The 12,510-nt window shown below is 43.3% G+C and overlaps 1 protein-coding gene and 1 pseudogene across 1 annotated transcript; both read left to right on the forward strand.

Moving 5' to 3' along the window:
- The first annotated feature begins 1,883 nt into the window (after positions 1-1,883).
- LOC112256486 lies at positions 1,884-10,149 on the forward strand (annotated as a pseudogene).
- A 143-nt stretch (positions 10,150-10,292) lies between these two features.
- LOC112256487 (glycoprotein hormones alpha chain 1) lies at positions 10,293-12,116 on the forward strand. The gene is made up of 4 exons (XM_024429777.2): positions 10,293-10,440; positions 10,548-10,660; positions 10,922-11,109; positions 11,303-12,116. The coding sequence occupies exons 2-4, from the start codon at positions 10,567-10,569 to the stop codon at positions 11,375-11,377; spliced, it is 357 nt and encodes a 118-aa protein (XP_024285545.1). The 5' UTR covers positions 10,293-10,440; positions 10,548-10,566; the 3' UTR covers positions 11,378-12,116.
- Positions 12,117-12,510: the final 394 nt, after the last annotated feature.

Genomic DNA, 12,510 nt, shown 5'->3' on the forward strand with positions numbered 1-12,510 from the left:
TCCTTCTGTTGACGATCCACGGTCCGGAGCCTCCGACGAACATCCACGGTCCGGTATCACCAGCGACGACCCATGGTCCGGAGCTTCCGGAGATGCGCTCCGCACTGGAACTGCCCCCGATGCCCTGTGCCATCCATCATAGATGCCCACCCGGACCCTCCCCTATTGAGTCAGGTTTTGCAGTCGGAGTCCGCACCGTTGGTGGGGGGGTACTGTCACGCCCTGACCATAGTAAGCTGTTTATTCTCTGTGTTGGTTGGGGCGTGATAGTGACTTGGTTGGGTCATCTAGGTGAAATGTATTTCTATGGTGGCCTGATATGGTTCCCAATCAGAGGCAGCTGTTTATCGTTGTCTCTGATTGAGGATCATATTTAGGTAGCCATTTCCCCATTGTTATTCGTGGGATCTTGTTTACAGATAGTTGCCTGTGTGCACCAGTAGCTTCTCCTTTCGTTTGTTTGTTTTGTTTTGCTGAGTTTCAGTTTATATTAAATATGTGGAACTCTACGCACGCTGCGCCTTGGTCTAATCATTACGACGATCGTGACACAGTGCCTTGATCCTCGCAGGGGGAGGGTGCCCGAGTATTTAAAATAGGGGTGCCAATAATTGTGACCCATTTCTTTTTGAGAAAAAAAGTATAATTTAAATAAAATCAAAAGTATTTCTTAGAGCAATTGTGTTAGTATAATATAATTTCCCCTTTGTTTGCATAAAATGTATTTTGCATTATTTATTTTATGCAGTCTTTTTTGCTCTTATTAATCAAGGGGGCAAATAATTTGTATTCATCAAATATCCTCTTAAGACCCACATTGCAAAGACAAGTAGGATTAGTAGCCACACAAGTAGGCTACTCATCCATGGACAATTTATATCTCATTACTGGTCTCCATATTCATTTATACAGCAGGATGCTTACTGAGGAAATTCAGACTAAGTACCTTAGATCAAGGATACCATCTGGGACTGGACCCACTATCCTTTCCAACATGCCCATGAACTGCTGACTAAGGGGAAAATGTTTTGGAAACTCACACTTTTCAGGGATCAGAGAATGTATCCGATTATGTCTCCTAGCTATTATGGAACATTAAGCATCAAGAAAGAGCCTGAATGTTGGCAAGCATGAGTTCAGGGATGCCATTTAGGTCAGTGACAGATGGGAAAAGAGCTACATTATACACTTATACAATAGTGTACTGGACTCAGACAGCTACCTTACTCAGCAACATTATTTTGGGCATTGGTTGGGATGACCTGCATATTGTAGGGGTAGATTCTCTGACTCAGGGATTTCCAACCTAGGGGGCGGGATCTTCATTGATTTGAGGGGTTCAATTAAAGATTTATATTTTAATATAGAGATTTTGTAGAGATTGTTTGAGATTGTTTATACCGATCTTAAACGCTGCATACATCCGAGATGCTTTAGGCTAAACACGCTGTAAAATGCCAGAGGAAGACATGACTCTTATGCACAGGGGAACATCTTGATTTCCATGACATTCAGAAGCTGAGTTAAGACCTTCTCAAGTCAAGGAGTCAAAGAAATTGGACTTGGTTAATCTTCATTTTTTTGGTACTTTTTACCCCCTTTTCTCCCCAATTGGTTATTTTGTGAATGTGAATTTCTCAAATGTAAAAAAAAAAAAGGGGGCCCTGGGGGGAAAGGTTTGGGAACCCCTGTTTTGACTATAACACTGACAATAGCCGATATCCAATGGGTGATCATTGATGCTCATCTGCATGAAGTTGATGTTCATTAGTAGTAATGTCATGCATATGTATGTGTTGCACAAATGAACACAAATGCTACTACTGTATTATGCACATACTTTTATGGCATGGCGGGAAAGTTCCATCCATCGCCAACGCACACACGTGGCTATGTTGCTAGCATCTCACGCTATGGAGTAGCCTAATGTCACATTCTGTACTCCAGGCGACAGAGAGCCCTACCCTTAGTCTGTTCGGAAAAAAATGCTTCCTCATTGGCGTGCGCGCGGCAGTTGGACAGTGTCAAACTCCTGCACTTGCGATTTCGTGCATTCCTCTGAAGTGTTGGATGTCCGTCTGACCTGTCCTTACTCCTGAGATGAGGAATATCTCGGGGTGCGGCCGCACTAGCAACTAATACTGCCGACTTCAGACATATTTGAGAGTCCCATCACCAACACACAACATTTGTTGTAATGGATACAGGAAGATTGAACAATTCAGAAGGTAGGCTATGTGCCCACATTGGTAGCCTGACTTATATTGCCCAATTTGGTAGCATATCATATTAGATAACGATTTTTCCCCCCTTATAGTTTCATTTGATCATAATGAGGCTATATGCCACTATCATATTATAAAATATAACATTTATATGTAGCCTATTTTTTTAATGTTGTTACGGTATGTTGGTTTGGGATCAGCTCTCGTTTTTGTGCTTTTATTTTGCTCCTTCATCTTCTTCATTTAATATTTGAATGCATTATGCAATTGCCAGAAGCAAAAATGGTAAGTAATAACCTCTACGATATAGGTTCTTGAGTTTAATGAGAAATATCAGGACCAACTCAAACAAGACGATCCCAAGCTTTCACCATGGCACAGGTGGTGCAGGTGCTGCGATGTCTAGAATAGAAGGCATGCATGCCACAAATGTGAACTTTAAGTTAAAGTCTTAACACCTGTACGTCCAATGTGTGCAAATGAAAAATAATTTAGGAAAAGTCAAGTAACACCCAGCACAAATATTTAATATATATCAACGGGAGTGACTGAGTGAACTGCATGTGTATGTTTGAGCAGTAGACAAAGTGATGAAGGGTGATGACCTTGTATGACCAATCTTTTTAGCATGAGTCATGTCAGTCACTTGTGGACACAATGTTTGCAGAGTATGGGGCACAGTATGACCATTGATGTTATGGCACAGAGCGGCTTGGATTCACTTACAAAATGAAAAAATCGAACTCAGCTCAGCTGCTGCCTTGACCAAGTAGTTGAAAAGCAATAGTGTAAGCCACACTATGTAATGGCAGGTATTTCCACTCAACAAGGTGGTTAAACTTGAAGAGCTACTAGCTGACATTACATAATTATGACACCATTCAATTATTTGAAGAACACTGATTGCACAGGGCAGATATAAATTCTTTATTTGAAAGGGAAAGTGGCATATGCACAAGAAACCTGTCACGACTTCCGCCGAAGTTGGTCCCTCTCCTTGTTCGTTCGGCGGTCGAAGTCACCGACCTTCTAGCCATCACCGATCCACTTTTAATTTTCCATTGGTTTTGTCTTGTTTTCCATCACACCTGGTTCCAATTCCATCAATTACATGTTGTGTATTTAACCCTTTGTCCCCCCCCCATGTCCTTGTCAGTAATTGTTTGTTGTAGTGCTTGTGCATGGTATGCTGGTATTTACCGGGTTTTGTTTGACCCATTTATTATTATTATTCTATTGACGGTGGTTTATGGTTATTAAACTCAACCGTTGTAAATCAGTTTCCGCTCTCCTGCGCCTGACTTCTCTGCGGACAGTAGCATCGCATTACAAAACCATTTGAATATTGTTCATATTAGGCTTCCCTTGCTCAATGGATACACACATCAGGCTAGACGTGTTTGTCAATTGTCTTTTCATAATTGTTGTTTTTGTATCAACAGTTGAAACCTTTGGAAGTGTCACTCTGACTGAAATGTGTTATTTTTAACATGGTTTTTAAAGCCCTGTATGCAAAACAGCCATCTACTCCTGCTCCTTAGTACGTAATAATACAATTGTGTGTGCTCCCCATACTCCTAAATTGAGTTCAAATCAAATCAAATCAAAATCAAATCAAATTTTATTTGTCACATACACATGGTTAGCAGATGTTAATGCGAGTGTAGCGAAATGCTTGTGCTTCTAGTTCCGACAATGCAGTAATAACGAGCAAGTAATCTAACTAACAATTCCAAAAAAAACTACTGTCATACACAGTGTAAGGGGATAAAGAATATGTACATAAGGATATATGAATGAGTGATGGTACAGAGCAGCATAGGCAAGATACAGTAGATGATATCGAGTACAGTATATACATATGAGATAAGTATGTAAACCAAGTGGCATAGTTAAAGTGGCTAGTGATACATGTATTACATAAGGATGCAGTCGATGATATAGAGTACAGTATCAACGTATGCATATGAGATGAACAATGTAGGGTAAGTAACATTATATAAGGTAGCATTGTTTAAAGTGGCTAGTGATATATTTACATCATTTCCCATCGATTCCCATGATTAAAGTGGCTGGAGTAGAGTCAGTGTCATTGACAGTGTGTTGGCAGTAGCCACTCAATGTTAGTGGTGGCTGTTTAACAGTCTGATGGCCTTGAGATAGAAGCTGTTTTTCAGTCTCTCGGTCCCAGCTTTGATGCACCTGTACTGACCTCGCCTTCTGGATGGCAGCGGGGTGAACAGGCAGTGGCTCGGGTGGTTGATGTCCTTGATGATCTTTATGGCCTTCCTGTAGCATCGGGTGGTGTAGGTGTCCTGGAGGGCAGGTAGTTTGCCCCCGGTGATGCGTTGTGCAGACCTCACTACCCTCTGGAGAGCCTTACGGTTGAGGGCGGTGCAGTTGCCATACCAGGCGGTGATACAGCCCGCCAGGATGCTCTCGATTGTGCATCTGTAGAAGTTTGTGAGTGCTTTTGGTGACAAGCCGAATTTCTTCAGCCTCCTGAGGTTGAAGAGGCGCTGCTGCGCCTTCCTCACGATGCTGTCTGTGTGAGTGGACCAATTCAGTTTGTCTGTGATGTGTATGCCGAGGAACTTAAAACTTGCTACCCTCTCCACTACTGTTCCATCGATGTGGATGGGGGTGTTCCCTCTGCTGTTTCCTGAAGTCCACAATCATCTCCTTAGTTTTGTTGACGTTGAGTGTGAGGTTATTTTCCTGACACCACACTCCGAGGGCCCTCACCTCCTCCCTGTAGGCCGTCTCGTCGTTGTTGGTAATCAAGCCTACCACTGTTGTATCGTCCGCAAACTTGATGATTGAGTTGGAGGCGTGCATGGCCACGCAGTCGTGGGTGAACAGGGAGTACAGGAGAGGGCTCAGAACTCACCCTTGTGGGGCCCCAGTGTTGAGGATCAGCGGGGAGGAGATGTTGTTGCCTACCCTCACCACCTGGGGGCGGCCCGTCAGGAAGTCCAGTACCCAGTTGCACAGGGCGGGGTCGAGACCCAGGGTCTCGAGCTTGATGACGAGCTTGGAGGGTACTATGGTGTTGAATGCCGAGCTGTAGTCGATGAACAGCATTCTCACATAGGTATTCCTCTTGTCCAGATGGGTTAGGGCAGTGTGCAGTGTGGTTGAGATTGCATCGTCTGTGGACCTATTTGGGCGGTAAGCAAATTGGAGTGGGTCAAGGGTGTCAGGTAGGGTGGAGGTGATATGGTCCTTGACTAGTCTCTCAAAGCACTTCATGATGACGGATGTGAGTGCTACGGGCGGTAGTCGTTTAGCTCAGTTACCTTAGCTTTCTTGGGAACAGGAACAATGGTGGCCCTCTTGAAGCATGTGGGAACAGCAGACTGGTATAGGGATTGATTGAATATGTCCGTAAACACACCGGCCAGCTGGTCTGCGCATGCTCTGAGGGCGCGGCTGGGGATGCCGTCTGGGCCTGCAGCCTTGCGAGGGTTAACACGTTTAAATGTCTTACTCACTTCGGCTGCAGTGAAGGAGAGACCGCATGTTTCCGTTGCAGGCCGTGTCAGTGGCACTGTATTGTCCTCAAAGCGGGCAAAAAGTTATTTAGTCTGCCTGGGAGCAAGACATCCTGGTCCGTGACTGGGCTGGGTTTCTTCCTGTAGTCCGTGATTGACTGTAGACCCTGCCACATACCTCTTGTGTCTGAGCCGTTGAATTGAGATTCTACTTTGTCTCTGTACTGGCGCTTAGCTTGTTTGATAGCCTTGCGGAGGGAATAGCTGCACTGTTTGTATTCAGCCATGTTACCAGACACCTTGCCCTGATTAAAAGCAGTGGTTCGTGCCTTCAGTTTCACACGAATGCTGCCATCAATCCACGGTTTCTGGTTAGGGAATGTTTTAATCGTTGCTATGGGAACGACATCTTCAACGCACGTTCTAATGAACTCGCACACCGTATCAGCGTATTCGTCAATGTTGTTGTCTGACGCAATACGAAACATCTCCCAGTCCACGTGATGGAAGCAGTCTTGGAGTGTGGAGTCAGCTTGGTCGGACCAGCGTTGGACAGACCTCAGCGTGGGAGCTTCTTGTTTTAGTTTCTGTCTGTAGGCAGGGATCAACAAAATGGAGTCGTGGTCAGCTTTTCCGAAAGGGGGGGGCAGGGCCTTATATGCGTCGCGGAAGTTAGAGTAACAATGATCCAGGGTCTTTCCACCCCTGGTTGCGCAATCGATATGCTGATAAAATTTAGGGAGTCTTGTTTTCAGATTAGCCTTGTTAAAATCCCCAGCTACAATGAATGCAGCCTCCGGATAAATCGTTTCCAGTTTGCAGAGAGTTAAATAAAGTTCGTTCAGAGCCATCGATGTGTCTGCTTGGGGGATATATACGGCTGTGATTATAATCGAAGAGAATTCTCTTGGTAGATAATGCGGTCTACATTTGATTGTGAGGAATTCTAAATCAGGTGAACAGAAGGATTTGAGTTCCTGTATGTTTCTTTCATCACACCATGTCACGTTGGCCATAAGACATACGCCCCCGCCCCTCTTCTTACCAGAAAGATGTTTGTTTCTGTCGGCGCGATGCGTGGAGAAACCCGCTGGCTGCACCGCTTCGGATGCGTCTCTCCAGTGAGCCATGTTTCCGTGAAGCAGAGAACGTTACAGTCTCTGATGTCCCTCTGGAATGCTACCCTTGCTCGGATTTCATCAACCTTGTTGTCAAGAGACTGGACATTGGCAAGAAGAATGCTAGGGAGTGGTGCACGATGTTCCCGTCTCCGGAGTCTGACCAGAAGACCGCTTCGTTTCCCTCTTTTTCTGAGTCGTTTTTTTTTTGGTCGCTGCATGTGATCCGCTCGGTTACACTGGTTGTAAGGCAGAACACAGGATCCGCGTCGCGAAAAACATATTCTTGGTCGTACTGATGGTGAGTTGACGCTGATCTTATATTCAGTAGTTCTTGTCGGCTGTATGTAAAGAAACCTAAGATGACCTGGGGTACTAGTGTAAGAAATAACACGTAAAAAAACAAAAAACTGCATAGTTTCCTAGGAACGCGAAGCGAGGCGGCCATCTCTGTCGGCGCCGGAAGTACGAGGGCAAAATTGTTACATTCAGGGCTTTATGCTGAGTATTGACATTGATGTCATGGGTCTGCAATGAGTTAGGATGCTGAGCATAACTGCCTCCAATATGACTGAATATTTGGCTCACTGATTTACTTGGCTCAAAGATTCCCTGATCAGTTCTGCCACCGTGTGGAAAAAGGTCTGAGTGATCTACTCATCGAGAAGAAGTGACATTTTGAGTACAAATAACTTAAACATGTATCTTATTCAATTTACTGTGTTATACATAACTTACTCAAATCAATGTTTTTTCACACAAAAAATAATAATAAATAATAAACCCCAAATATATTTTTTTCCCCTTCACAGTTGGCTCCAAATAAGGGAAAGCATGGAAGTAAGAGAGAGAAAAGGATCTGCATTGGACTAGGGACACAGCCAAATGTATGCTAATGAGAGAAAGAGGAATATATGATGGATAGTTTAAACAAACTGCATGTCAGAAACTGCAGGCTGCTTTTAAATGAAACCAGAGAATGATATGGTGCTGGTTGTGACCCTCCTCAGCATTGTGACCCTGATCACTGCCTTACTGAACATTTCAGTCATACTTGCGATCATGAACACCAAAAAACTCCACATGCCCGCCAACTACCTGATCTGTTCTTTGGCTGTCACTGACTTCCTGGTGGCCATCTTGGTGATGCCCCTAAGCGTCCTCTACATCGCCACAAAGAGGTGGATGTTGGGATGTGTAGTCTGTGAGGCGTGGCTGAGCGTGGACATGATCTGCTGCACCTGCTCCATCCTGCATCTATTTGCCATCGCCCTGGACCGCCACTGGGCCATCACCAACGCCCTGGAGTACGCCTGCAAGAGATCCCCGCGCCGCGCTGCCATCATGGTCACCATCGTGTGGACCATCTCCATCCTCATCTCAGTGCCGCCTCTGTTCTGGAGGCACAGCGGGGATGACAACTTTGGTAACTACACCAAGTGTATCATCGAGCATGACCACATTGGCTACACCATCTACTCCACCTTAGGGGCCTTCTACATCCCCATGGCCCTCATTCTCATCCTCTACTACAGGATCTTCATTGCTGCCCGGACCTTGTACCACAAACGGCGCTCCTCTGGGAGCCTGTGTAAGTGGAGAGCTAGCAGCCACAAATGCCTCAGTAGCTGCCGCATCGCACCAACGTCTCTCTGTGCGTCTGAGCTGTCTACCTCGGATCCCGTGCTAAACACAGAGCTGAATAGAGTCAACGATCCCACCGGCCCAAGCCAGGTAGCGGGGAACTGGGGGACTTGTGATGAGAGGACCCAGATCTGTGCCTCCAGAGAGAGGAAGGCTGTCCGCACACTGGGCCTCATCCTGGGGGCTTTTACCCTATGCTGGCTGCCTTTCTTTGTTAAAGAGTTGCTGGTGGGCATCCAGGTGTTTCATGCCTCAGCATAGGTGTCGGACTTCCTCACGTGGCTGGGATATGTTAACTCACTCATCAACCCCCTGCTCTACACCAGCTTCAATGAGGACTTCAAAAAGGCTTTTAAGAAACTGCTCCGATGTAACAAGCGCAAATAGGACTGCTTTCTTGGCTGTGTCTGGGCTGATTGTTCATTGGCTGTAGAAAATGTATTAAAGAAGCCAATTAACATTCTGAATCCTAGAATACAATTACTGTAAGAGTGGAGTAAAGAATATTTATGAGTCATGACATGATTGCGCCATAAGCTAAAAAGAGCCTTTAAATCTCAGGCATTTCATGTGCTATCCTCAATGCTTATTGAGTTACATCTGCCAGGTCTAGTCTCCAACGCAACCAGGGCCGGGAGATTTAAAAACACACCGGTAAACAGAAACATGAAGAGATAGTACTGCATCTTAAAGGGGCAAAAAGCAGTTTAAACAATAACAAAGCGGACACCCCACCACTTTTTTTGGTAAACAGCTGAAGGATGGGGCTGGAGAAGTGTAAACACTCAAATTCATAGACAGAGCAATGGATGCAAGGACTGACCATCCATGATATCAACATTATAGTTATATCTATGTTTTGAGACTATAAAGGGTTTGTTTACAATTACTTTGTTTACAAACAATGGAGTAAAACAAGCTTATATTTTGGGTTCTGATGGGGTACAACAGTTGAATTATTACCTTTAGATGTTATTTGATACTAGGAATGTTGTCATGTGAGATGATCAAGCTTTATGTAGCTGAAGATATCAATCCCAACTCCTATACCGAAATAGCTTATCATTGTCTTACCCTTTTCCCTTCTTTTGCAACGCAGCATGTGGCTTCAGAGGCGATGTTCTTTGGGACCAACATGGTTTTCTTGGACCGTAGTGGGGTTGGATAAGCTCTGGAGAAGCAGCAGCCTGTACACTGGTAGATAGGGGCACACGGGTTTGAGAGGGGGGGTCAATATTAGGAAGGTGTTCTTAATGTTTTGTACACTCAGTGTTTATCACAAATATAAAAGTTAAAAAATGTATGTCGCAATCACAGATTGCCCCTTTAATATTCAATGTTCATTATTTCACATACAGTATTCATTGCTTGCATTCATGTTAGCTCTGTCCCAGAGGATTACAAAGCTCGGCCAGGGACTAGTCCTCATGGTTTATATAAGAAACCCCATTTATTTCATGACAAATCTTTCACTTTTGTGTGTATATATTTACTTATTTTTTGGGGGTTACAATCCTGCATGGAAAGAGGAATCAGATATTCAAAGTATTAAAAATTACTTTAGATTTAATGATTTACAAAGCAAAAGACCATGAACATAAGTTAAACTACTGAACCAATGACCCTGCCTCGCCCTCTGAGACATAACAGCAGTTATCTAGTAACAGCATCCCATCTGTTTAAGGGATTAAAAGCTCCCATCCAGAGTCAGGATGGAAGGATGGAAGTGTGTTTTGACTTGTGACCGCGCGTGTGCTGTACCTTTTTTCATTTCAAGGATTATGAGGCAGGTAGCTAAGTGGTCAATGGCTCGCAGAGATCACTGATAAGGTTGGAGGGGTTCACTTAATCCCCGTTGAGCACATGGGCAGAGGGACAGCAGTATAAATGTTAATAGTGGGAGCAGTAGGCTCTTCACTGAACGCTGAACAGGCTTCCACCAAGAGACACATTCAACAGGTAATGCTTTTTACACTCAATATATTGGGTTTCCATTGTATTGTTTCACTGTGCTGTTTTTGTGTTTATGAGTTTTCAACTATGGTTTTCTTCATTTTTCTTGTCAGGTTATTGCCACCCGCCACTATGATGTGCTTGTTTAAATTAACTGGAGTGTCCCTCATCCTGTCCATACTTCTGAATATCGCAGACTCTTATCCAAACAGCGACATGACAAACAGTACGTTTTACGTGACATTACTTTGAAAGTACTGTTTTTATTAATGGTCTACATGTTCTGGAAACAAAATGACCGGTGAGTTGTTCTTGGAGTAGGTTGTCATTAGAGAGAATATAAATTGGTACATGACCTCCTTACTCCCAAAAAGTGTGTGCTTACAAGGAAGAGAGACAACACATTGGTGTTGCATGGTGCATCAAGTTTACAGATCAGACTGTTCAATAGATTTTCTATTAATTTATGTCTTTATTATCTTTACAGTGGGCTGTGAGGAATGCAAACTGAGGGAGAACAAAGTCTTCTCAAACCCGAGCGCCCCTGTCTATCAGTGTACAGGCTGTTGCTTCTCCAGAGCTTATCCAACCCCACTACGGTCCAAGAAAACCATGTTGGTCCCAAAGAACATCACCTCTGAAGCCACATGCTGCGTTGCAAAAGAAGGGAAAAGGGTAAGAATGACTAGCTATTTCGGTATAGGAGTTGGGATTGATATCTTCATCTAAATAAAGTTTGACCATCTGACATGACGACATTCCTAGTATCACATAACATCTAAACGTAATATTTAAGATCAACTCAAATTTACCAAATGTGTGTTTTTTAAACCATCTCTCTGTCTCTCGATTCTCTCTCTCTTCTCAGGTGGTGGTCGACAACATCAAGCTGACGAATCATACAGAGTGTCACTGCAGCACTTGTTATCACCATAAGTCATAAACTCTCTGTGAGGGCTGGAAATCTCCTTGTTTGCAGAAGTAAAAGCTTGGCACCAGATACTATATATTTTTTAACTCATTCCTGAAGTTCCTTGTGTTTTAAAAGCCCAGTGCAGTCAAAAATGTGATTTTCCTGTGTTTTATATATGTTTTCACACTACGAGGTTGGAATAATACTGTGAAACTGAAAATTATGATAATGCCCTTTTAGTGTAAGGTGTTTGAAAAGACCACCTGAAATGTCAGCCTGTTTTGGTGGGATGGATTTGGGCCTGCCTGGTAATGTCACCAGACGGTAAATTAGTTAATAGACAAATAAGAGAGTTCCAAACTTCTCTGCCAATAACAGCTAGTTTAAAATGTTCCCCTTCCACTCAGACCCCTCCCAGGCAGTCCTAGCAAATTCTTGCTTGAGAAATTGCTCTTTGCTAAGAAGCTATTTTTGTTTATTTTTGACCATTTTAATTGAAAACAATCACATTAAGATACTTAATTGTTACCCTGAAATTATGTGATATTGCAATAAAAACAACTGCATTGGTCCATCAAGGGAAATCTCATATTAGGAAATCATTGTGATCCACCAAAGGGTATAGTCTGCTGAGAATATTTATAGTGCTCTAATGGTCACAATTATATAAAGTTGTATTCCTGTACTGTGTTGATCAACAAAAGACTTTACTGTATGAATTGAATAATTATTCAAATGTCCTTAACATGCATATTATTTTGACACATGATCTCTCCTCTGCTTCTTTTTTGAGAAACTAATGCCTTGAGTAAAACCAATGGTTTATGGTTTTACGAGAAATAAAAATATTGTTCCTCTCCCAAACTACACCACACTCAATAGCATATGGATCAACATAAAATGTGCATAATGACACAGCCTCAGGTAGTCCTAGTGGCCATACTATGAGTTTATATTTCCTCAAGTAGCCTAACAAGCTGTAGGTTTAAGCATGATATTTACTAAAATACTTCAGAACTTTGTAGTATTAGATTGCATGTGGGGAACATTATTCGATTACCACCACAGGTCTTGGCTGATGGGCAATGCGCAATTTGTAGTCTAGGTTATATCTAGTAGGCATATTAACATCATTGTCAACATCTTATTTGAATCTTTCAATT

Source organism: Oncorhynchus tshawytscha, linkage group LG08 (genome assembly GCF_018296145.1).
Source record: "Oncorhynchus tshawytscha isolate Ot180627B linkage group LG08, Otsh_v2.0, whole genome shotgun sequence".
Lineage (NCBI taxonomy): Eukaryota > Metazoa > Chordata > Actinopteri > Salmoniformes > Salmonidae > Oncorhynchus > Oncorhynchus tshawytscha.

What these genes read in the sequence shown, in the direction of transcription:
- LOC112256487 (XM_024429777.2), top strand. Translation starts at nt 10,567, where the DNA reads ATGATGTGCTTGTTTAAATTAACTGGAGTGTCCCTCATCCTGTCCATA. An exon ending in AAACAGCGACATGACAAACA is followed by an intron (nt 10,661 to 10,921) that starts GTACGTTTTACG and finishes TTATCTTTACAG; the next exon opens with TGGGCTGTGAGGAATGCAAA. An exon ending in TTGCAAAAGAAGGGAAAAGG is followed by an intron (nt 11,110 to 11,302) that starts GTAAGAATGACT and finishes CTCTCTTCTCAG; the next exon opens with GTGGTGGTCGACAACATCAA.